General features: G+C 40.8%; 1 protein-coding gene across 3 annotated transcripts in view; it reads left to right on the top strand.

Moving 5' to 3' along the window:
* The window catches only part of LOC137644047 (mismatch repair endonuclease PMS2-like), a 95,780-nt gene that overhangs the window by 36,021 nt on the left and 34,077 nt on the right, over nt 1-25,682 (top strand). For all 3 annotated transcript variants that reach the window (XM_068376951.1, XM_068376952.1, XM_068376950.1), the window contains exons 6-7: nt 13,107-13,215; nt 15,681-15,768. In XM_068376951.1, the coding sequence (XP_068233052.1) occupies nt 13,107-13,215; nt 15,681-15,768 (197 nt within the window). The remainder of the gene's footprint in view (nt 1-13,106; nt 13,216-15,680; nt 15,769-25,682) is intronic.

Here is a 25,682-nt window from a genome sequence, read left to right as displayed (position 1 = left end):
CCTTTATAAGCAGTATAGAGACCATATGTGCACTCAGGCATCCCCTTGTGATCAATGTTAGCTTGTGGGAAAAGTTTGGCTAGAGGAAGAAGCCTATAAGGGATTCTTTGGCTTTGGGGTCATCCTCAGAGTTGAGGAAGGCCCGGGCAGCTTTTTCTATCCTGGGACTCTTATCGAACTCAAGTGGCTTCCTCCAGGGGACACTCGAGCAAGAGTGGTAGCACCTTAATGGTTGGGCAAGCCCAGGGGCAAGGGCACCCTGCTGTTCTTCCTACTGAAACTGCAGAGCCTCCTCCTCAGGGAGCATTCTTCTTTACAGGTGGCAGACGTTTTACGTATGCTGCCGCCTTCCTTATTCCATTATTTTGGTCATTCTGTAGATAATGAGGTACAGAAGTCTAATTAATAAAGCAGTTCCTCACTGGGTTGCCTAAATTCAGGCTATTCTGTGGCTCCAAAATAGCCAGAGTTATTTGGATGATCTCTAACTGCATTCTCCTTGTTTCAAGTAACAAACTATCTTTAGTGTGTGGGCTGCAAGATACCCTTGGGAAGTAGGTGGCATGATCAAATTAAACATTTTTAGCATAAAAGGGATTTTGGCAAAGGAAAAATCTATTTCTGGGGAGATACCTGTGACGCCCGGTGAAAAGGGTCCTTCCTTACACTTTTCTGATATAAATACTTCCAAATATACCAGAGAAAGATTAAAGTATGGAATGCAGAGGTTACTACCCTCGCGCGAACACCCAGTGGGCGTCGTTTATAAAGCAGGGGCGTGTGAAAACCACTATTCACAGGCTGTCTACCATTTAGATAATTCCTTCATCAAAGGGAAGGGCCGTTACAGAGGCCCTATCTACTTTACCTGAACTACTCTACCGATGCCCGAAGCTAGCGCCACCTGTACTACATCCTTCTGTTGGACTTCGTAAGCGCCGTTTTGTTTTTTGTGTGCCGCTTGGTTTTTTAGGTTTTTTTCGTGTAATTTCATCATGACCGAGGCTCTTCTTACTCCTGCACCAATGTTAAGTACCATAGATTGTTTTGACAGGTTTGTTAGTACCGGGCTAGTGTTATTTTTATTTATTCAAGTGTTATTTAGTGCGTACAGTTTTGGCCTTCCAGGCTGATGGCGGCCATTGTTCTTGTACGGTTTGGTGTTTAACTTGTTTTGCCCGTTGGTACTCTTGTCATCTTAGGTTCATTATCCTTTTATTTTCAGGCCTTATGCCATTTATATTATTATATTTTGAACCGTTTATATTTCCAGTCTTGGTACTTTTTAGCGCTTACGAGTCTATATTCTGGCGAACCAAGAATAGCGTTCGAGGCTTTGTTATAGTTGAGTTGTTCTGATTGGCAAATTAAAAATTTTTAGCATAAATGAAAACTTCAGCTAAGCAGGAAGTCTACTGCTTCCAAGCAATTAGGCGCTACATTTGTCAATATATCTAGAAGTTGGGAAGTGGTTTGGTTGCCTGTATATATTCATGTATGCTCCTTCACCAGACTTTTTCTTATTTTTGCAACTCTACCTATCACATGGAAAACACCGTTTTTCATCAGATTAGCATAGTTAAACAGTGTGAGGGCTGGTCACTGCAAGGTTGGATGACTGCCCAGAAACACTAAATGTTCTTGGTAAAACAATGATAAAGATGTTTTGTCAGCTTGTTCTGGATCCCTTAGCATGAAAGGTAGATACCCTTTTAGCTACAGGAAAATCTAGACTTACCATGGTGTAGCAGGTGTGTAAAAAAGTTCAGGCTTTTTGTGAAACTCAAAATAGACCTGTTTGTGGCACAAGGGAAATTATCCACTGACCCTGACCATCTGCTGTCAAGGGCTTGAGAAGGTTGTTGCACTAATCAATCTGTTCAAATTAATCCTTTCAATGGTCCATCTATCTACCAAGGCACTTCTCCCAATTTTTGGGGGGGTACCTGACATAAAAAAAAAGAACAAAATGGGACTTTTCTTCTCTTAGTTCCTCTCAGCTGAGTTTGGTTGGTACTGCTAGGGTGCCACAGCCCATCCTCTCTCATTATTCACCACAAATTAAGCTTTATATGCCAATCCCCTACTGCTGCTACCTCAGTGGTCACCAAGGCGACCGAAGGAAGCAACAGGGACTATTGGAACTGTCACGGTCGCTCGCCATTCATTCCTATTTCTAGCACGCTCTTTTGCCTCTCTCACATCTATCCTGCTATCACCTAGAAATTTTTTCACTTCATTCATCCACCTAAACATTTGCCTTCCTCTTTTACTTCTCCCATCAACTCTTGCATTCATCACATTCATTACCTTCTTCAGCAGACAGCCATTTTCCATTCTCTCTACATGGCCAAACCACCTTAACATATTTATATCCACTCTACCTGCTAATTCATTTCTTACACCCATTCTCACCCTCACCACTTTGCTTCTAACCCTATCTAATCAAGATACACCAGCCATACTCCTCAGACAGTTCATCTCGAACACATTCAATATCCGTCTCTCGTCACTCCCCACAACCTAACACTTTACCTCCTTCTTCCTTTTTCTGTTGTACGTCTGCTTCAATAACAGACTCAAAGTACTTAAACTGATCTACTCTCTCGAGTAACTTTCCATTCAACATGACATTCAACCTAGTACCACCCTCCCTTCTTGTGCACCTCATAACCTTACTCTTACCCGCATTAACTCTCAACTTGCCTCTCTCACTCACCCTCCCAAACTCTATCACTAATTGACCCAACTTCTCCTCCGAGTCCGTAACCAATACCGTATCATCCGCAAACAACAACTGATTCACCTCCTACTCTTGATCACTCTCATCTACCAGTTTCAGTCCTTGACCAAGCACTCGAGCATTCACCTCTCTCACAACTCCATCAACTCAGTCCCACTCTTACTGGAATCCATTCTCTTACTTTATTTCCTCTCCTAAAACATGCTTTACTGCCTATGTATAAACTCCTCACTACTTGCAACAACATTCCCCCAATTCTGTATAACCTCATCACATTCCACATTGCTTCCCTATCAACTGTATCATAAGCTTTCTCCAGATCCATAAATGCAACATACACATCATTACCTTTTGCTAGATATTTCTTGCCTATCTGCTTAGCTGTAAAAATCTGATCCATGCATCCCTTACCGTTTCTAAAACCCCCTTGTACTTCTAAGATTGCATCCTCTGTTTTATCTTTAATCCTTAATGCTATTGATTAACACTCTACCATATACTTTTCCAACCACACTCAGCAATGTAATATCCCTAGAATTACAACACTTATGCATATATCCTAAGTAATACCCCTAGAATTACAACACTCATGCACATCTCCAAAGTAATACTCCTAGAATTACAATACTCATACACATCTCCAAAGTAATACCCCTAGAATTACAACACTTATGCACATTTCCAAAGTAATACCCCTAGAATTACAACACTCGTGCATGTCTCCCTTACCTTTGTATAGCGGAACAATACACGCCCACAACCAGTTCACTGGTACCATTGACAACATAAGACAAATATTAAATAATCTCACTAACCATTCAAGTACAGTCATCTTTCCTTTATCATCTCAGCCTTCATACTATCCATTCCAGGTGCTTTTCCTGCTCTTGGTTGATCTAGTGCTCTCTTCATTTCCTCTCTTGTAATATCTCTCATTCTCATCTCCCATCACTGGCAGCTCAACACCTGCAACAGCAATTATATCTGCCTCCATATATCTTCAATGTTTGGCAACCTTTCAAAATATTCAGCCCATCCTTTCCTTACTTCATCTTCTATCAACAGCCTTCCATTTATCTTTTACCATCTCTTCGTTTCTCGATCCACCCCTCCTTACTCTTCACCTCTTTCCAAAACTGTTTCTCATGTTCTTCATACGAACTATCCAATCCCTGATCTCGCCTCCAGTCAGCTGCCCTCTTTATTTTGGCTACCGTGCATTTTGCTTCCACATTTTTCTCTATATCTTTCATACTTCTGTACACTATTATTCTGCAGCTATTCTTCAAATGCCCTCTTTTTATCTTCCACTTTCATCTTCACTCCTTCATTCAACCATTTACCTCCACTTTTCTCATGCTACCTCCAACAATCCTCTTGCCACACACACCACTTGAAAGCCCAATAAGATTTTCTTTTACTAACTTCCATTAATGCTCTAAATCACAAGTTGTTCTCGCTTTCACCCTGTCCTATGCCACTTCCAACCTCTCTTGGTATTCACCTTTTACTCTGGTTTTTACAACTCTTCAACCTTCACTACCTCCCTTTTACACCTCCCATTCTATTTCCCCACTTTTTTGCTAAAACTAATTTTCCTTCAACCAAAAAATGATCAGACATACCATTAGCCATACCCCTCAACACATGCACATCTTCAATCTTCCAAACTTCCTTCTTTGTATCAACACATAATCCATCAATGCCCTGTCTACCATTCTTCCATTTGCCACTCTTACCCATGTATACTTGTTTATATATTTCTTTTTGAAAAACTACAACTTATCACAAGCTCTTGTTCAACACACATCTAGCAGCCTCTCACCACTCATTTTCACCTGGTACGCCATGTTTCCCAATGACACTTTCTACCTCTCCAGCACCCAATCTGGCATTTAAGTCACCCATCACAACTACATAATTCCTTCTACTCGGTCCTTCTACATATATAGTTAATTAATTCCAGAATTAATTCTGCTCTTCTTCACTTTTCTCACAACCTGGCCCGTACGCACTAACAAAAGCCCAATATTCCCTACCGAACTCAACCCTTACCCACATTAATCTAGATGATACCTCCTTCCACTCCACTATTTTTATTTGTCATTTATTCACTCAGCACTAAAGCCATACCCTCTCTTGCTCTTCCCCCTTCAGCCCCAGACACTCTACTTGTCACTTCACCAAACATTACTTCCCCCTTCCCTTTTATCTTTGTCTCGCACAAGGCCAATGCATCCATCCCTCTATTCCAAAACATACTTACAATCTCACATCTTTTGGTCTCTTTTGTACTACATCCATGCACATTCAGACACACCAAAATTAGAGTGCAGGGAGCAGTCACTCTCCTCTCCCCAGCTACTCCCCAGCTAAATAAAAGTCAGATAATTTATGAACTGATGCTTTAGAAAACTGATTATTTAAAATTAATTCCATATTATTTGAACACTAAATTATGATGGAAAAAATATTTTTGGTGTAATATTAGTGTTAATGTATATGATATTTACTGAAATAAATCACCTATAGTTGACCAACATACCATTAAGAACTCTCTGACATTAGATTATGATGAAAAAATATTTTTGTTGCAATATTAGTGGTGATGTAAAGGATATTTAGGAACTCTCTCTAAAGATTATACAGAATAGGATTTCAATCTTTTAAAGTGTTCCAGGTTTGGGTTTGCCTAAATTGTAAGACCAAAGATGTTTGCTTGTTTACTAGTTTCTTTATTATTACTGGAGGGGGATCAAGAAGGAAAATGCTCACCATAAGGTAATTAAGTTCATCTACAGAGAAAAAAAATGAGTGGCAAAAAGAATATTTTCGTTAAATTCTAAATCCTGCATATAGTTATCCCCTTTAGTTTTCATGCATGCACAGTTTATTCATCATTTTTTAATATTAAACTTAGCCGGTGAATATATAATAGCTGACGTCTCCGACGGCTAGACAGATTCCAAAAACTCGCGAGCGATCGCCGTGAAGGTTGCGGGTGTGACCACCAGCGCCGACTATCGGCCAGATACCGCATATACTTGTAAACATCTCCAGTTCTTCTCTGTCGGTCTTGTCGACAAGTTGGTTCCACTCGCTTTATGACCTCGAGTTTTCTACCGAATTGGTGAAGTACTTGGTTTTGGTTTTATTGCTTTCGCCGTGTTGGATTATTCAATACTATCTTCAAAAGAAATGCTTTTGAAAGGAGAGGAAAAGTGTTTTGCCCTTGCTTTTTTTTTATCTCTGGTTTTTCCATAGAGTAAAGATGGCCGACCCTTCCCTCAGTGTACGGAAGTGTGTTTAAGGCTTTTAGTAATTATTTTATCACGTTATAAATTATTGTTGATATTCATAAATTTTCCTCTATATATTTTATATCTCACCCGCCTTTATTAGGCCTCTTCGATTAGCTTTCCATTTATACTAAACATCAAGATAAATTTTATGTTTTGTTTATATGCGGCCTTTACCTATTCCTTGTAGGCGGTCCTAACTTGGAAAACGAAGTTAAACAACGTTGAGCCCATTCAACTTTTATTTTTGTTAAGTTTAAATCAATTGCTCTGTAAGAGTTATGAAATGAATATTTTCTAGAAAATATTTTAAGAAATAAATTCTTTGAATAGTCTTCGTGCTGTTTTTTTCAAAGATGAACTAACGTTTGGTTTATTTATGCTACGCAGTTTGCGCTCTATCGTTACGATAGAGAAAGAGAGAATCACGGTTTCACTTTGCAGAAAGAGTAAATCGATTTTGACGTTTTGTTCATTCTTCTTTCAAACTGAAGTGTTTTAGATACTAATTTAAAGGAACTTGTTAATTTTCAATTTCTTAGTCCTTTCAGTTTTTTCCTTTGGTCAAATAACCTGTTTATTGACGAAGGGTGAGTGGGCAATTCTCTTGTGTGTGACAAGAGAGAGAGAGAGAGAGAGAGACGGAGAGAGAGAGAGAGAAAGAGAGAACGATCCGATCTTTATTCTCGTCCCAAGTCTCTGTACAAGGAGTTTGGGAGCAAGTAACGTTGTTCTCGATTCAGTTTTTTACTCTCGTCCCAAGTCTCTGTACGGGGAGAGAGGATAAAACGTTTTTAGTTTTTATTCTCGTCCCAAGGCACTGTACGGTGAGAGATTGAAAACGTAGTCTTTAGTGAACTAGTGTTTAGTCTCCTCCCCAGTCACTGATCCTTTTTAACTTTATATATTTCCGTTTTATTAAATATATATGTATATGTTTATTGATTTTTGCATGTGTGTTTCATTTTGTACTAATGTGCTTACATTATACGACTCATTTCGCAATTATAACCTTTTGATGTAAGGGAGAATTGCGTGCTTCAGGTAGAAATCAGTTTTTATTCATGCCTAATGTGAAATTATTGAAAAATACGATATCAGTGAAGTAAGTGCAAAAAACATGTTCTGTGTTGCGGAGGGTTCGTTTGTTCGTGCTTGTCGCTCCCCTAGTCTGAGACCTCTTTCAGGCTCCCCTGCACCAGGGAGAAGTAATGTCGTAGGACTTAAGGGGACGAGAGGCTTTAACCAACGTACAGACGTTCCCTCTTTGGTATCGGACGTTTCTCGTCAAGATCGCCCTTACCATAAGACGGATGAGACTGTGTTCTCCTCGTCATCCGAAGACTTTTCGCAAAAGAAACCTTGGCGCAAGGTTTCTAGACTCTTGAAGCGAAAGTCAGTCCCTTCAGGACAGGTCCAGCGTCCTGGCTGTGGCCATTGGGACAGCTCTGACCCTTTGCAGTCGTCGGAAGACTGTTCGCCTATTAAACGCAAGCGTAACACGGGGTCCGAGGGTCGCGGTAAAGGCAATGTTTTGCCAACACAGACGTTACCGTCGTCTCGGCCCGTTCCGACTCCCGTTGATCCTAAATGGGTTGTCCTGCAGGACATGCAGACTAAGCTTGCCTCCCTTATGGAGAAGTATGACGTTGAGCAGGTTCACGATGAACCTTCGCTTTCGAGTCGCCGTTACGCTAAACGAGACTCTGGCCGTCAGCCGCCCAAACGAGCATTTACACGTCCGTTTGACGTTAGTGCTGACGTTTCTTGTACTTTGAAACGTGATGTCAGTAGTTTTTCACGTCAGTCACGTGACATGGATCCTCCCTCGCTGCAGTCTCGTGTTGACTTTCAGCCGCTGCCGCAGTCTCGTGTTGACGTTCAGCCGCTGCCGCAGTCTCGTGTTGACGTTCAGCCGCTGCCGCCGCAGCCCCGACCTGACGTTCGCCGACCGGCTCAGTTGCCTCGACTTGACGTTGAGCGTCAATCACCGCAGTCGAAGGTTGTTTTGCCTGCTCAGTCTATGCAGTCAAGGCAGTTCCGACGTGACGTCGAGCGTCAATCAACTTCAGTTGTTGTTGTTGGTCAGTCACAAGGATTTCAGTCCTTTCAGCAGCGGCGTGACGTCGCTTCCTCTACTGCTACTGCTGCTCCTTTGCTTGTTGACATTGCCTGTCAAGCGTTGCCGCCGCGGCAGGTCTCTCCTTTTCATGAGACTCGGCAATTGTCGGACGAAGTTCCTTCAGATGAGGAAGTTGCTGTTCCTCCTCCTACTGATATTCCTTTGGGGACTTTGTCAGACGGAGAGGAGCCTAAAGCTGCTCAGCCCTCTATGGACTTTAAAAAAAAAAAAATCATGCTGATTTTTAAGGATCTTTTTCCGGACCATTTTGTAACTGCTGCTCCTCGTTCGCTTTCGTCAGAGTTTACGCTAGGCCTAGCTACTTCGAAGCCGTCGTTTTCTAAGCTAGTGCTCTCTCGCTCTTCTAAGAGAGCTTTACGTTTGCTAGGCGACTGGTTGATCACCAGGAGGAGTTTGGGGGAGACAGCCTTTGCTTTCCCTCCTTTTAAACTGGCTTATAGAGCGAGCGTCTGGTATGACACGGGAGAAGTTCTCGGCTTGGGAGTTCCTGCCTCTGCCCAGGGAGACTTCTCAAGCCTCATAGACTCTCCCCGTTGCCTGGCCATGAGACGCTCCAAGATTTTATGGTCAGCTTCAGAGCTAGACCATCTCCTGTTAGGAGTTTTTCGAGCGTTTGAAGTTTTTATTTGTTGGATTGGTCCCTGGGAGCCTTAAGTAAGAAGGTCTCTCCAGCTGTCAATGTATTGCTGTACAATTATGTCATGCATGAACAAGGCTATCAGGGATGGCTCCAATAATCTGACAGCCACGTTCACTGCAGGAACAAGGCTATCAGGGATGGCTCCAATGATCTGGCAGCCACGTTCACTGCAGGAGTACTTAAGATGTAAGTGCGCTCAATGTGTTCATTGTCAAGACAAACTTCACGATGAAGACTACCAAATCTGTCTTGGCAGCAGTAAGGGAAGGCGACTGGATGGTCTCTCTCGACCTTCAGGATGCATACTTCCACATCCCGATTCATCCAAACTTTCTACAACATCTGAGGTTTGTGGACGGGAAAGTAATGTACCAATGTCGAGCACTGTACTTCGGCCTCATTCCTGCTCCTTTGGTTTTTACAAGGCCCTTGCAAAATGTAGCAAGCTTTCTACATTTTTTGAGGATTCAGAGCCTCCCTTTATTTTGACGACTGGCTAATCAGGGCGATCGTCATTATATCGCTGTCTGGAGAGCCTCTAATGGACATTAGACCTAACCAAGGAGCTAGGTCTCATAGTGAACGTAGAGAAGTCGTAACTTACAGTACCCCATCCCAGACTATTCTTTATTTGGGAATGGAGATACAGTGTCTGATTTTTCGGGCCTTTTCGTCTCCCACAAGAATGGAACAAGCTCTGTTAAAAGTCCTTCACTTGCAAGAGAAAAACAGTTGCTCTGTAAGAGTTTGAACTAGCCTCGGGGGAACTCTTTCATCGCTGGAGTAGTTTATCTCTCTGGGGAGACTCAACCTATGCCCTCTCCAATTTCACCTAAACCATTGGAACAAGGAGAAGGGCTTAGAGAGTATCTCTTTCCCAATCTCCAACTCAGTCTAGACATGTCTGACTTGGTGGGACAGCAACATCAGACTTCGAGAAGGTCTTTCTCTTGCGATCAAGAACCCAAACAATGTGTTGTATTCAGATGCATCGGATTTGGGTTAGGGAGCTCCACTGGATTGTCTGGAATGCTCGGGTCTTTGATCCACGGATCAGAAGGAACTCCATTTAAGGCAAGTAACATCTCTCCTTTGGCGAGATTTGTGCAAGGAAAAATGAATGTCTTGGCGGACTGCCTCAGCAGAAGAGGACAAGTCATCTCCATGGAGTGGACGTTGCATAAGACTGTGTGCGAGAAGCTATGGATGACATGGGATCAACCCACCATAGATCTTTTTGCGACTTCTCTGACAAAGAGGCTCTCGACTTACTGCTTTCCAGTTCCAGATCCAGAGGCAGCCCACATAGACGCTTTCCTGCTGGACTGGTCTCACCTGGACGTTTATGCCTTTCCACCTTTCAAGATCCTAAACAAGGTGCTGCAGAAGTTCACCTCTCACGAAGGGACCAGGTTGACATTGGTTGCTCCACTCTGGCCCGCGAGAGAGTGGTTCACAGAGGTACTTCTATGGCTGGTAGACGTTCCAAGAAGTCTGCCGTTACGGATGGATCTCTTGCGACAGCCTCACGTAAAGAGATTTTATCAAAGCCTCCCCACGCTTCGTCTAACTGCCTTCAGACTATCGAAAGACTCTTTTGAGCTCGAGGGTTTTCGAAGGAGGCAGCTAGAACGATCGCGAGGGCTAGAAGATCCTCTACCATCAGGATCTATCAGTCGAAATGGGAGGTATTTAGAGACTGGTGCAAGTCCTCCTCTATTTCCTCTTCCAAGTGCCTCTGTAGCGCAGATTGTGAATTTTCTGCCTTATCTGAGAAACGGTCGCTCCCTCTCTGCATCTACCATTAAAGGCTAAAGAAGCATGTTAGCTTCTGTTTTCAGGCATAAGGGTTTGGGTCTTTCTAATAACAAAGATCTCCAAGACCTGCTTAAGTCTTTCGAGACTTCCAAGGAGCGTCATATTTCAATTCCTGCTTGGAACTTGGACGTGGTCCTACAGTTCCTTATGTCAGACAGGTTTGAACCATTAAATTCAGCCTCCCTGAAGGATCTTACCCTCAAGACACTTTTTTTTGGTGAGCTTGGCTTTGGCTAAAAGGGTTAGTGAGATACATGCTTTTAGCCAGAACATCGGTTTCTCCGCTAATAAAGCAGTATGCGCTCTTCAACTTGGTTTTTTTTGGCCAAGAATGAACTTCCGTCTCGTCCTTGGCCTAAATCATTTGAAATCCCCAGTCTTTCTGAGATTGTGGGGAATGAAGTTGAAAGAGTGCTGTGCCCCGTTAGAGCTCTTAATTTTTGTTTATCCAGAACTAAACCGCGACGAGGTTGTTCAGAGGCTTTATAGTGCTCCGTTAAAAAGCCCTCTTTGCCTATGTCTAAGAATGCGTGGTCTTATTTTATTAGACTTTTGATTCGGGAGGCACACTCTCAATTAAGTGAGAAGGATCATAATTTACTTAAAGTCAAGGCTCATGAAGTTAGAGCGATAGCAACTTCTGTAGCGTTTAAGCAAAATAGACCCATTAAAAGTATTATGGACGCGACCTTTTGGAGAGGCAAGTCGGTTTTCGCTTTATATTACTTGAAAGATGTCCAGACTCTTTATGAGGACTGCTACACACTGGGACCATTCGTAGCAGCGAGTGCAGTATTGGGTGAAGGCTCTACCACTACATTCCCTTAATCCCAATATCCTTTTAATCTACTCTTGAAATTTTTAATCTTATTTTGGGTTGTACGGGAGACTAAGAAGTCTTTCGCAATCTTTTTGATTTGGCGGGTGGTCAAAATATTGTTTCTTGAGAGCGCCCAGATTAAGGGTATTGATGAGGTCCTGTTATAGGGGTGTTCACCCTGGTTATAGCAGATCCTGGGAGTCTTTCGGCATCCTAAGAGGATCGCTGGGCTTCATGAGGATAGCGGACTAATGAGGCAGAGTAATAATCAGAGTCTGCTTCCTTACCAGGTACCTATACTTAAGTCTGTTTTTTGAATAATTGTCAAAAACTCTTGAGCATATACGCCTTTATTGTATTAATACTGGTCTCTACTCACCACCATGGGTGTGAATCAGCTATTATATATTCACCGGCTAAGTTTAATATCTAAAAATGATATTTTGATTATAAAATAAATTTTTGAATATACTTACCCGGTGAATATATAAATTAAAGGCCCTCCCTTCCTCCCCGATAGAGACCTAGGGGACTGAGAAGAACTGGAGATGTTTACAAGTATATGCGGTATCTGGCCGATAGTCGGCGCTGGTGGTCACACCCGCAACCTTCACGGCGATCGCTCGCGAGTTTTTGGAATCTGTCGAGCCGTCGGAGACGTCAGCTATTATATATTCACCGGGTAAGTATATTCAAAAATTTATTTTATAATCAAAATATCATTTTTATTTAATCCCCGGTATGTATGTTTGATTACACATTACATGCACAAGATTGGCCTGATAGTTAGTATTACACCACTGATCTAGGTTTTTTTTGAAAATCCTAACACCTTTTCCACTTAATAACTGTCCATTTTTAGTTTGTCACGGAAAAATCCATGAGTGACGATTTTATTTTCTGCATGGCTTTTCTGATATTGTTGCCTCGCACACTAGGCAACCAGTGTATCCCAGTTTTAATCACTTTAAAATGTGCTGTGTACTGTAATTAAGGTGGTGCTGTGATTTTGATGATTATAAATAGTCCTGGTCAGTCCATTTTTACTTCCCAAAATAAAGAAAAGTAACAAAGTATTTCTACAATCCTGATAAATTCAAACTAAATTCTTGGTCATTTCAGATTCAATCTCATGAAACAATGGGAATTTTGAGTTGTCTGTTAGATAGGTTACACCCATGTAAAATCCACAACTCAAAATTATTAAAAACATCCTTGCAATGCTAGTTCAAAGCATTTTTATATTCTAACATTAGGTATGACAACTACAGTACATAATATATATTTTTAATATGTCTGTATGAGAGGGTACATAGAAGCAATTGAAACTATGCAGTCTACCATAGTAAAGATTATAACAAATTTAAAAAGAATTAAATGATTAACTACAATCAGACTTCCTATTCTTTTAAAGTTACTTATCATACTGATACTTTGGAGATATGATAATCTTCATTTAATGGAAGAAATGTATTATTTAAATGGAGGTTTAAGACAAGAGTAAGTAAAACTTGGTTTGTTGATAATGATGATTTACTTTTAAAGTGACTAAGATTCTTACCTTTTACATGAATTATTTTTTAATGCATTTTGAGTATTCTACCTGTGCTAATGCTAACTGTGGATTTCTATTCTTTTCTCAGGATAACATGTACCAACCAAACAGATAAGGGTAAAAAGACAGTTGTGGTATCAACTAATGGACACAATAGCATTAAAGAAAACATTTCATCAGTGTTTGGAGCCAAGCAGGTAATTGAGACCAATTGTAGTTAACGGTAGTTTAATTCTAGTTTTAGAAATTCATTGATGTCATGGAAGTTTACAATGAATTCAAGATCTTGTTAACTAAAGCTAAGCAACAATTTGCTTTAAGTGTAAAAAATGCTTTTAATTATTCTTGTTTTCAACCTATCCTCTTCCTTTTATTTGAGCTTAATTTGCTGTATTCTATTTTTTTTAATTGATTGTGTTGAATACTGCTGCTGAGAAGTTAAGACATGTTGAAAACTAGGTCCTTTGGAGAGGCAGGTAAAAGCTTTTGAAAAAGAGAACTTTTCCACTCTTATTAGATGTGAGACATATTTTAAGCATTGAAGGTTTTACTCAAACAAATCTCTTCATGTCACTGTTATGCACCCTTCATTTCAATGTATTTATGTTAGTCTCCATTGGCCCTAGCATTTAAACACTTCCAAAGATTGTATTCCTACATCATTAGGGTAGACTTCTGCACTCTCCATTATTAGCCATAGTTGGAGTGTCTCCTGCATGACCATTCCTCTTGTCAATCACAGGGCTTGCTGTGAGTATGAGCACTTTTACTCAAATATGAAACAAAGTATAAACCCAAGTCTAGTGAAAATTTTATTTATATGGCTGAAGTGTAGTGGGAATCAAATGGAACATCACTAATATTAGCAAGCTTCTCCCAGTACCTTTTGTCAGTAATTAAGAGGCTAATTCAGACCTATCTCTAGTGACCACGGAACAAGAGCACCTCATAATTCCAACGAGAGTCCAACTTCCTTATCTGTAGATTCGACAACTGCCAATTCACATATATACAGCTGACTATTTGGTACCAAATTTTTACCCAGAACCTCACGTCTGGAATTTCTTTCCCATATATATGAAAGAGCCTTTTTTGCTAGCAGTGTTATGTATTTGATGGGTTGTAAGAGGTCTTAATACTAGTCGGCCTGGATGACCTCAATTAGGAATAGGACCATGTGCCAGATAACCCAGGACTACTTTGCTTATTTTCTGGTCCACTTTTTTTTTAAAAATAGGAAGCTTAAGCCATCATCAATTTTGTCATATAAATTTGCCTGGAAAGAACCTCACAAGCAGACTTTTAATGTGGATTTAGACTCGAACATGTTTCACAAAATTAGTCGATCCTTCACTATACAATGGCTGTCTTCACCAACTACTTCACTGTCACTCGATTTTTTGCCAAATCAGATAACATTCTTATTATGTATTCTTAAAGAGTTACTTCAGAAGCCTGTATTTCTTTTTAGCCTTATGCATGAAACCAAGAGTCTGTGAACTTTCAGCATTCCATAGAGAAATGAAGTTCCTCAGGCTCACTCCTGACTCTCTATTTTTGGACAAAAATGAAAAATCCTATTAAAGAGGGGGACCCTCTTCATATCTTGGCTTTACATCCTTCCCTGTAATCATATATGTAGAGATCCACATCATCAGAAGGTACAATTTTTAAAAACCCAGACCAACAAGTCTTCCATACAGTGGCTATCCATGTTTTCGTGACCTATCTAAAAGTCTGATTCTCTCCATCCCTAAAACATACGATGTGGTACTGGCACATACCAGGGAAGAAAAAGAACCAATATGTTCAGTAACATAGGGGATTTCCTACCCACCAGTTTTAAAGGACAAAAGGTTTGTATACACGTAGGAACAAATATCAAATTTTAAGTTATTCGTATTTTTCCTAGCTATTTTTTTCTTTGGGATGTTCTCATTCTACCTTGTTTTGAATATTGTTCTCCTGTCTGATCTTCAGCTACTGATTCTCATCTTAATTTGTTGGAAAAAATCTGGGAGACTTAATGTCTCATTCCTGATCTGGATATTAATCTCTGGCTCCATCATTCTGTTAGTTCTTTGTGTATGTTGCATAAGATTTATATATAATTCTGACCATCCTTTGCATTCAGATCTTTCCAGACAGTACCATCCTGTACGCAATCAAAAGATTGAGATGGTTTGATCTTGTGGTGAGAAAGGATATGGAACTTACCCGCAATTATTATGATAGTAGCAGGACAAAGACTACAGAAAGACCCAGGAAAGCATGAAGAATCATTATAGATTAAGTCCTATCCTCGATGAGAGTTTGGGTAGCCAGAGTAAAGGATGGAAGAGTATAGAGAGAACTCATTCCAATTCTAATCCTTTAAAGGAAAGTGCAGATGTTTGTGATGATAAGTGTACTGAGATCATAGAGTTATTTGAAAAAGAGATGATAAAAAGCAAAGTAGCAGCAATTGTAAAGGAAGTGGCTAAGAAATTATGCTACTGCCTACAATGTCTGTATCATTCATACTGAAACTAAATCTTCTAAATTTGTATATGGGCTAAAAATCTGGTCCATTTTATCAGAACTAATTTTTCACTGAAGTATGGTTAGATGTTAGTGGGTTTTGTTTTCCATAATAGATTGTTATAGAAATCTGTCTTTTCAGGTGTCAAATCTTTTAGAATTCAAGCAAGAAGATGCCTCAAACGATGTCTTAACAGAGTATGGTATGCCTGATATGGATATTTCAAAAGGTTTGTATATATAATTTTCTCTTGAAGAGCATTTTTTTTTTTTACAATGTTGTATTAGCCTGTTGCATAGAATCTTCTCTAGAATAAATATTATGTTAATCTTATCATTCCTTTTTGCTTCTGCTACAGACTTTCTTTTATGATTATAATCTCTATTTAAATCACTGGTACTGCTGCTGTAAGACCAGGTTTACTATTGACATTTGGTCACATTATGTACGGGAGTTCAGAGTATCTTTTGTTGTCTGGCTTAAGGCTCTAGTTCTCAAGACTTCTCTTTTTCAATATTAAACTTAGCCGGTGATTATATAAGCTGCAACTCTGTTGCTCGACAGAAAACTCTACGTTCAAAATACGCCAGCGATCGCTATGCAGGTAGGGGGTGTACATCAACAGCGCCATCTGTCTAGCAGGTACTCAGTACTCAATGTAAACACAGAACCAATTTTCTCTCTGTCGGGCTACCGGCAAGACCTACTAATACGCTGTTACTAACTGGATTTGTTTTCACAACTATTTGGTGAAGTACACTATTCTAGCTTTGAGCTTTCGCTATGCAGGTGTTTTATCTTCATCTCAAAACTTGAACTCGTTTTGGATAGATTTAATTAGGGTGACAAAGAGAGTATGGACTCTCTTTCACTTTTAAATGGCCGACCCTTCCCTTAGACGGAAGTGTGTTTAGGTTTTTAGTAATTTTGCTTAACACGTTATAGATCTATATATTTTATATCTCTCCGCCTTTATTAGGCCTCTTCGATTAACTTTCCATTATTATAAACATATAAAGATAATTTTTTATGTTTTGTTTATATGCGACCTTTCCTGATAGTAGGCGGTCCTAACTTGGAACCGAAGTTAATCAACGTTGAGCCCGTTATATCGTATTTAGCCTTTAAAGAATTTAAAACTTTTTAAATTTAATGTTTTATGAAAGAATTTCTTTGATAGTCTTCGTACTATTTTCAAAGATGAACTAACGTTTAGTTTTTTAGACTACGCAGTTGTTGACGTTCAGGACGTTCAACATGCGCTCTATCGTTACGATAGAGAGAGAGTGTATCACGGTTTCACTTTGCAGTAAGAGTAAATCGATTCTGACGTTTTGTTCATTCTTTCTTAGCTTTAATGTTTTAAATTCTAAATTAAAGGAACTTTTTATTGGAAAACCTTTCAGTTTTTTTTCCTTTAGTCAAATAACATGTTTTTTTGACGATATATAATTGGGCTCTTCTCTTAGGTGCGAAATCAAGAGAGAAAGAGAGAGAGAGATAGAGACGGAGGGAGAGAGAGGAGAGAAAACGTTCCGTTCAAGCGGGTAACGTTGTTCTCGTGTTACTCTCGTCCCTAGTCGCTGTACGGGGAAGAAGGTAAAACGTTTCTAGGGTTTTATTCTTGTCTCCAGGCTATGTGTGGTGAGAGATTGTAAACGTAGTTTATTTGAACTAGTGTTTAGTCTCTTTCCCAGCCACTGAATTTTTTATCTTTGTATATGTTTTCTGTTTTTTGCTAGTATTAATGGGCTGCATTATACGACTGATTTCGCAATTACTACCTTTTAATGAGGGTAGAATTGCGTGTTTCAGGTAGAAATCAGTAAAAGTTTCGATTTCAGTGAAATAAGTGCAAAACAGAAAATCGAAGTGATAAAGTGATATGCGCAAAGTGTTACAGTGTTGCGTCCGAGGGTTCGTCTGTTCGTGCCTGTCGTTCACCTAGTCCGGGACCTCTTGCAAGCTCCCAAGCCCAGGGGAGAAGTAATGTCGAACGACTTATGGGTTCGTCAGGCCTTGATCAACGAACAGACGTTTCCCTCCGTGGTTTCGGGCGTATCTACCCAAGATCGCCCCACCCACACAAAGACGAGAGAGCCCATTTATTTCTCGTCTGCGGAAGAGGTTTCTCGTAAGAAACCATGGACCAAGGTCTCGCAGCTTATTAAGTGCAAGTCGGTCCCTTCCGCGCAAGTCCAACGGCCCAGTTGTAGCCACTGGGTCAGTTCGGACTCGCTGCAGTCTTCCGACGACTGCTCACCTCCTAAGAGAGGCAAAGCAGTACCGCATCAGGCAGTCACACCATCTGTTGCCGCACCTGCTCCTGTAGACCCTAAGTGGTCTTTGCTGCAGACCATGCAGTCTCAGTTAACGTCATTGATGCGGGACTTTCGTGCGGAGAAGGTTGACACTGCACCAACCTCTAGCCTACAACCAACCACGGTTGTGCGTCCTGTGGACGCTGAGGCGACCTTCTGCCGCACTCCAGCTGAGAGAGTCCCGCCACCCATGCGTTCCAGTGTACCCTGCCAGCCGCATGTTGACGTTCAGTAACGCACGGAACCTTCCGTTGACGTTCGCGAGGTACAACAACAGTCTAAGTTGTTTTGTTTTGACGTGGTGCGTCAACCTCCGCATTCTAGAGTTGTTTTGACTGCTCAGTATAGACAGTCAAAGCAGTCTCGAGTGAACACTGTATGTCCTCACGCACTTGTTGTGGTTGACAGTTCAGTTGTTGACAGTTCTCAGACTGTCAAGCAGTTACATGACGTTGCCTTCTGGTCTGCTACTAATGCACCAGTGAGAGACTCACTGAGGTAACCTAGCTTTTATCGGACAAGGTTCCTGTAGATGAGAAAGTGCTGTTCTCCCTCCTACTGATATTCCCTTGAGGACTCTGTCATTTGGAGAGGAGCCTTAAGCTGCTTAGCCTCCTATGGACTTTAATTAAATCATGATGATTTTTTAAGGATCTTCGTCCGGATCTTGTAACTGCTGCTCCTCGTTCGCCTAAACGTCAGAACTTACACTAGGCCTAGCTACTTCGAAGCCGTTGTTTTTAAGCTAGTGCTCTCTCGCGCTCCTAGAGAGCGTTACGTAGGCTAGGCGACTGGTTTTTGCACCAGGAGGAGTTTTAGGGATACAGCCTTTGATTTCCCTTCTTTTAAACTGGCTTATAGAGCGAGAGTCTGATAGGACACGAGAGAAGTTCTCGGCTTGGGAGTTCATGCCTCTGCCCAGATAGACTTCTCAATTCTGGTAGACTCGCCCTGGCGCCTAGCCAGGAGACGCTCCAAGTTGTTTACAGGTCAACTTCTCAACTTTTGTCGAACCTTTGAAGTTTTGCTGTACTATTATGTCACACATAACAAGGCTTTCAGGGATGGTAAATGGTTCCGCCTCAGTCGCTAACCCCGTCTGTTGCCACACCTGCTCCCGTAGACCCTAAATGGGCTTTGCTGCAAGACATGCAGTCCAAGCTTGCGTCCTTGATAGAGGACTTAAATGCGGAGAAGAACCTTCTGGCCAACAACCTTCCAACCGGTTGGTTGTGCGCCCTGTTGACGCTGAGGTAACCTACTCGCGTCTGCCAGTTGAGGTGGTTCCTCCTTCTGGCCAACAACCTTCCAACCGGTCGGTTGTGCGCCCTGTTGACGCTGAGGTAACCTACTCGCGTCTGCCAGTTGAGGTGGTTCCTCCACCGATGCGACCCAGTGTGGGTTGCCAGTCGCACGTTGACGTTAAGTGACGCTCGGAGGTGGTTGTTGACGTTCAGGACGTTCAACAACCAGCAGAGGTGACTTGTTGTGACGCAGTGCGTCAACCTCAGCAACCCGGTAGGGTGTTGACTGCACAACCCAGACAGTCTAGACAGTTTCGGGTTGACGCTGTACAGTAGGGTCCCGAATTACACGTGTTCTAATTACGCGATTCCTCAATTACGCGATCGATGGTTTTTAAAAATTAATTTTCCTGTATTTGCGAGGAGCATTCTAAATCCGCGAGTCAAGCACCGCGAAGCGTAGGAAATCTATTGTTTTCTTAATTGTATTGGGGGGGGGGATGGTTCCCCGATGTCTGAGAAGGGGGGGGGGGGGAGAATGTGAGAGAAAGATTTCTGTTCAAACATTTTAAGACTAGTTTTGGATGAAAAATGTTAAGGTTTGCCCATCTGTTGTGTGAACTTGTCGCTAGGCCTAGCCTAACTGTCCAACACCTATATGTATAATATTCCATATTTGTACTAATTAATTTTTATACTTACGTTGTGATTATGGTGAAAAATCCTTATTCATTAAACTTTAAATTAAAAACCATCAAAATAAAGACTATTTTATATCATGCTACTGCCAAACATGTCACCACAACCAAACCCATTACTTTGTTTAGTACGTTCCATCGCCGATCATAACGAACTCGCTAACCAATTTTAACATCTGTCTATAGGTTAACTTTTGCGGCAAAAAATATCTTACCAGGTACTATGTAATAATAATGTTATAAATAATGTTTTATTTATCCTTAGAAAATCAAAATATATGAAATATGAGCAATTTTGTTTCGTGTTGTTTTTTTTTTTCCTAAAAAAAACGCCTTCTTAAAAGGAAAACGTTTTTTTTTTTTTACGTTTCATCGTCGATCATAAACGCATTTACTCCTGAAAGTGATATTGAAGAGCTTTTACTAAAGTTGTTATTATAAATAAAGATTATAAATAGGTGGTAAAATATCTATAATTAAAGTGTAGCAGCATCAAGAAATGTTGGGGTTCGCCCTTTACATAAGAATGTACTGTACATTGGATTAGACAGAACGTAGAAAAAATCAATTAGGGAAAAATCGGTATTCGATATCCTCTTCATCAGCATCGTCATTCGTCAATCGGGCTTTTTATTTTTTTTATTCTCAGTCGCTAACTAGTTATCGCACTGCCAAGATCTGCACACATTCCATTAATTCACATTTGAAGGTTTTCTGGGAGAGGATGGATAGAGAAAATACCGAACTATATAAAATGTTTTTTTTAACCTGTTAAGCGTCACCCACGTGATAAACCGTTCACCACGATCTACTCGGTACCGCCTTCAACTGTATATTCCGTTCTTGACTTTAATTGCCTTTTACAAGCCGTCAGTCTCGTGATGTTACTTTACTCGTATAGTAAGTATAGGATCACCACTTGGCAACACTCTCAGCATATGGGGACTGTGAATAGAAACTTATATGATGTCTGGCAACTATTTTTCTGAAGGTAGCTTGATGTTACAAAACTCTGGTTTGAACTGGTTTCCTATCAGTGCGCTCGGGCGTTCATGCATAAGTGGTTATTTGTTGTTCCTTTTGTAATGAAAGGTCTAAAGAGGAAGGTTATTTCTTTAGATGAAATAAATGATATTCTTGTTGTGGAATTAGATAATGATAACCTGTTTGATAATGAGAGCACTAGTTCTGAATCCTCCAGTGATGAGTATATTGAAGAAACAAAGTTTTCTTTCGATGTCGAAAGCGAAAATGACTTCTCATTACCGAATGACTGGACAACGAAATTTCACAAAACTATAAAGGGAAAGGAAACGCCGAGAGAGAGAGAGAGAGAGAGAGAGAGAGAGAGAGAGAGAGAGAGAGAGAGAGAGAGAGAGAGAGAGAGAGAGAGAGAGAGAGAGAGAGAGAATAAAGTGGATAAATAATGTACAAATGTATGACGAACATATTTGAAAACTATACAGGAAACGATATGAAGAGAGAGAGAGAGAGAGAGAGAGAGAGAGAGAGAGAGAGAGAATAAAGTGGATAAATAATGTACAAATGTATGACGAACATATTTGAAAACTATACAGGAAACGATATGAAGAGAGAGAGAGAGAGAGAGAGAATAAAGTGGATAAATAATGTACAAATGTATGACGAACATATTTGAAAACTATACAGGAAACGATATGAAGAGAGAGAGAGAGAGAGAGAGAGAGAGAGAGAGAGAGAGAGAGAGAGAGAGAGAGAGACCTATCCCTTTCCTTTTGTTGCTTATCCAGGCGTAAGATTTACGATTGAAGATAAAAAGAACCCATTAGAATATTCAGTATTATGTAGCCATTTGAAATTAAATAATAGTAGTATTAATTGTTTTTTTTACTCAACCATTTAATTAATATCCCTACTTTTAACTATAATTACGAATTATAAGCATAAAGAAATTATATTAACTTTGAAAAATTATCATTAGTGAAATGACCGCTCAGGGCAAAAAAAAGCGTGATTATCGTACAGCAGCCTATTGCACACTTGCGCCTAGTGGCCGTGTTTACGTGTGGGAGTGTCATCATGGATATACAGTACTATACTGTAATTTTTAACTATTGCTAGATACGTACTGTATCAAACCTTGAAAACCCTTTTTTGTTTTTTGTATCTATAGGAAATAATTCTACATCATTCGGAAAATACTGAAAACAGTAAGCTATGCATAGTACAGTAGTAAATACTACAGTCATAGAAAATTATCAAAACTTTAACAACTTTTTATTGTTTTATTTATCCATAAAAGAAATTTTGTACAGTATTTTATAAAAAAATCTATAAGAAGGATTTCTTACAGTATTAAGATAAAAGCTACAGTATATATATATATATATATATATATATATATATATATATATATATATATATATATATATATATATATATATATGTTTTATATATACATACATACATACACACATACATACACACACACAGTGTATATACAGTATATATATAGCTAGAAATGGAGTGAAAAAAAAATTGACGGGTAGGTTGCTGTTTGCCGCCATGATGTGTTTCGAAATATACGAATTTCCAATTCCACGAGGCCTTTCATCGACCAAATTCTCGCATAATTCGGGACCCTACTGTACTTCCTCGCGCACCCATGGTTGTTGACAGTTCACAGACTGTGCAGCAGTTCCATGATATTGCGTCCGGCTCCGTCACGCATCCACCAGTGCGACCGAATTCAGCGAGTCAGACGTTGCCCACTCCGTTGCCATTTCCTCATCAGTTTCGGATGAGGAACCCTCTGATGAGGACGTTGCTGAACAAGACGATCAGCCCCCAGCCCTGCTATCCATCCAGAAGATGCTAAAGAAGGAACGCTGCCCAGTCAGGCTGTGGATGAGTCTGGTAGGGACACTGTCATCCGTGGATCAATTTGTGTCACTAGGAAGACTACACCTCCGTCCTCTTCTATACCATCTAGCTTTTCACTGGAAAAAGGACAAGACGCTAGAAGCGGTCTCGATCCCGGTTTCCGGAAAGATAAAGTCTTGTCTGACTTGGTGAAACGACTATATCAACTTTAGAGAGGGTCTTCCCCTGACTGTTCAGACTCCCAACCACGTTCTCTTCTCGGACGCATCGGACGTAGGCTGGGGTGCGACATTAGACGGTCGGGAATGCTCGGGATTATGGAACTCGAGTCAAAGGACAAGGCATTTCAACTGCAAGGAGCTACTGGCAGTAAGTCTAACCTGGAAAAGCTTCAGGTCTCTCCTTTAAGGCAAAGTGGTGGAGGTGAACTCGGACAACACCACGGCTTTGGCGTACATCTCCAAGCAAGGAGGGACCTACTCTCTGACATTGTACGAGATCGCAAGGGACCTCCTCACCTGGTCAAAAGGTCTAGACATATCACTAGTAACGAGGTTCATCCAAGGCAACTTGAATGTCATGGCAGATTGTCTCAGTCGGAAGGGACAAATAATTCCAACAGAATGGACCCTCCACAAGGATGTATGCAAGAGACTTTGGGCCACCTGGGGCCAGCCAACCATAGATCTCTTCGCAACCTCGATGACCAAGAGGCTCTCAATATTTTGCTCACCAATCCCGGACCCAGCAGCAGTTCATATAGATGCCTTTCTACTAGATTGGTCACATCTAGATCTATATGCATTCCCTCCGTTCAAGATTGTCAACAAGGTACTGCAGAAGTTCGCCTCTCACGAAGGGACAAGGTTGACGCTAGTTGCTTCCCTCTGGCCCGCGAGAGAATGGTTCACCGAGGTACTTCGATGGCTAGTAGACGTTCCCAGAACACTTCCCCTAAGGGTGGACCTTCTACGTCAGCCACGCGTAAAGAAGGTACACCAAGGCCTCCCCGCTCTTCGTCTGACTGCCTTCAGACTATCGAAAGACTCTCGAGAGCTAGAGGCTTTTCGAAGGAGGCAGCCAGAGCGATTGCTAGAGCAAGGAGAACATCCACCCTTAGAGTCTACCAATCGAAGTGGGAAATCTTCCGAAACTGGTGCAAGTCAGTATCCGTATCCTCGACCAGTACCTCTGTAACTAAAATAGCTGACTTCCTCTTATATCTGAGGAAAGAACGATCTCTTTCAGCTCCCACTATCAAGGGTTACAGAAGCATGTTGGCATCAGTCTTCCGTCACAGAGGCTTAGATCTTTCCAACAATAAAGATCTACAGGACCTCCTTAAGTCTTTTGAGACCACGAAGGAGCGTCGTTTGGTTACACCTGGTTGGAATTTAGACGTGGTTCTAAGATTCCTTATGTTAGACAGGTTCGAACCACTTCAATCAGCCTCCCTGAAAGATCTCACCTTAAAGACTCTTTTCCTGGTATGCTTAGCCACAGCTAAAAGAGTCAGTGAGATTCATGCCTTCAGCAAGAACATCGGATTCTCATCCGAAACAGCTACATGTTCTACAACTTGGTTTTCTAGCCAAACACGAGCTGCCTTCTCGGCCTTGGCCAATATCGTTCGATATTCCAAACTTATCATATGGTTGGAAATGAACTAGAAAGAGTCTTATGTCCTGTAAGAGCTCTTAAGTTCTATTTAAAAACCTTTACGAGGCCCGTCTGAAGCTTTATGGTGTTCAGTTAAGAAACCATCTTTGCCTATGTCAAAGAATGCTTTATCCTATTTTATCAGACTGTTAATACGAGCTCATTCCCATCTGAATGAGGAAGACCAAGCTTTGCTGAAGGTAAGGACACACGAAGTTAGAGCTGTCGCAACTTCCGTGGCCTTTAAACAAAATAGATCTCTGCAAAGTATAATCGACGCAACCTATTGGAAAAGCAAGTCAGTGTTCGCGTCTTTTTATCTTAAGAATGTCCAGTCTCTTTACGAGAACTGCTACACTCTGGGACCATTTGTAGCAACGAGTGCAGTAGTGGGTGAGGGCTCAACCACTACAATTCCCTAATTCCATAACCTTTTTAATCTTTCTCTTGAAATGTTTTATTATTGTTTTTGGGTTGTCCGGAAGGCTAAGAAGCCTTTCGCATCCTACTTGATTTGGCGGGTGGTCAAAGTCATTTCTTGAGAAGCGCCTAGATTAGAGGTTTTGATGAGGTCCTGTTGTATGGGTTGCAACCCTTGATACTTCAGATCCTAGGGGTCGCTCAGCATCCTAAGAGGATCCCGAGGCTCCGTAAGGAAGACGTACTTAAAAAGGCAGAGTAATTGTTCAAGTCGACTTCCTTACCAGGTACTTATTTATTTTATGTTTGTTATTTTGAATAACTGCTAAAATGAAATACAAAATCCTTAGCTCATAATAATGTAAACAAGTAATGCTGGTCTCTACCCACCCCCCTGGGTGTGAATCAGCTTATATAATCACCGGCTAAGTTTAATATTGAAAAATGTTATTTTTATTAATAAAATAAATTTTTGAATATACTTACCCGGTGATTATATATTAAAGGACCCTCCCTTCCTCCCCAATAGAGACCCAGTGGACCGAGGAGAAAATTGGTTCTGTGTTTACATTGAGTACTGAGTACCTGCTAGACAGATGGCGCTGTTGATGTACACCCCCTACCTGCATAGCGATCGCTGGCGTATTTTGAACGTAGAGTTTTCTGTCGAGCAACAGAGTTGCAGCTTATATAATCACCGGGTAAGTATATTCAAAAATTTATTTTATTAATAAAAATAACATTTTTCTATCATATTTTATATAATTGCTTAGTGATAACATTTCTACTCCCTTATCTATTTTTAGGGGTAGTTCTTTCATATACTTTTTTCTTAACTTTATCAGAGACCAATCTACCTTTCATAGTCATGTTTTTGTGCATTATTTAACCATACATATTTTTGTTCATTTTACTCCCATTTTTCTGCTGATGTTTGCA

This window comes from Palaemon carinicauda, chromosome 7, assembly GCF_036898095.1.
Source record: "Palaemon carinicauda isolate YSFRI2023 chromosome 7, ASM3689809v2, whole genome shotgun sequence".
NCBI lineage: Eukaryota > Metazoa > Arthropoda > Malacostraca > Decapoda > Palaemonidae > Palaemon > Palaemon carinicauda.
Note: the sequence above shows the minus strand (reverse complement) of the source record. Positions and strands in the feature narration are given on the sequence as shown.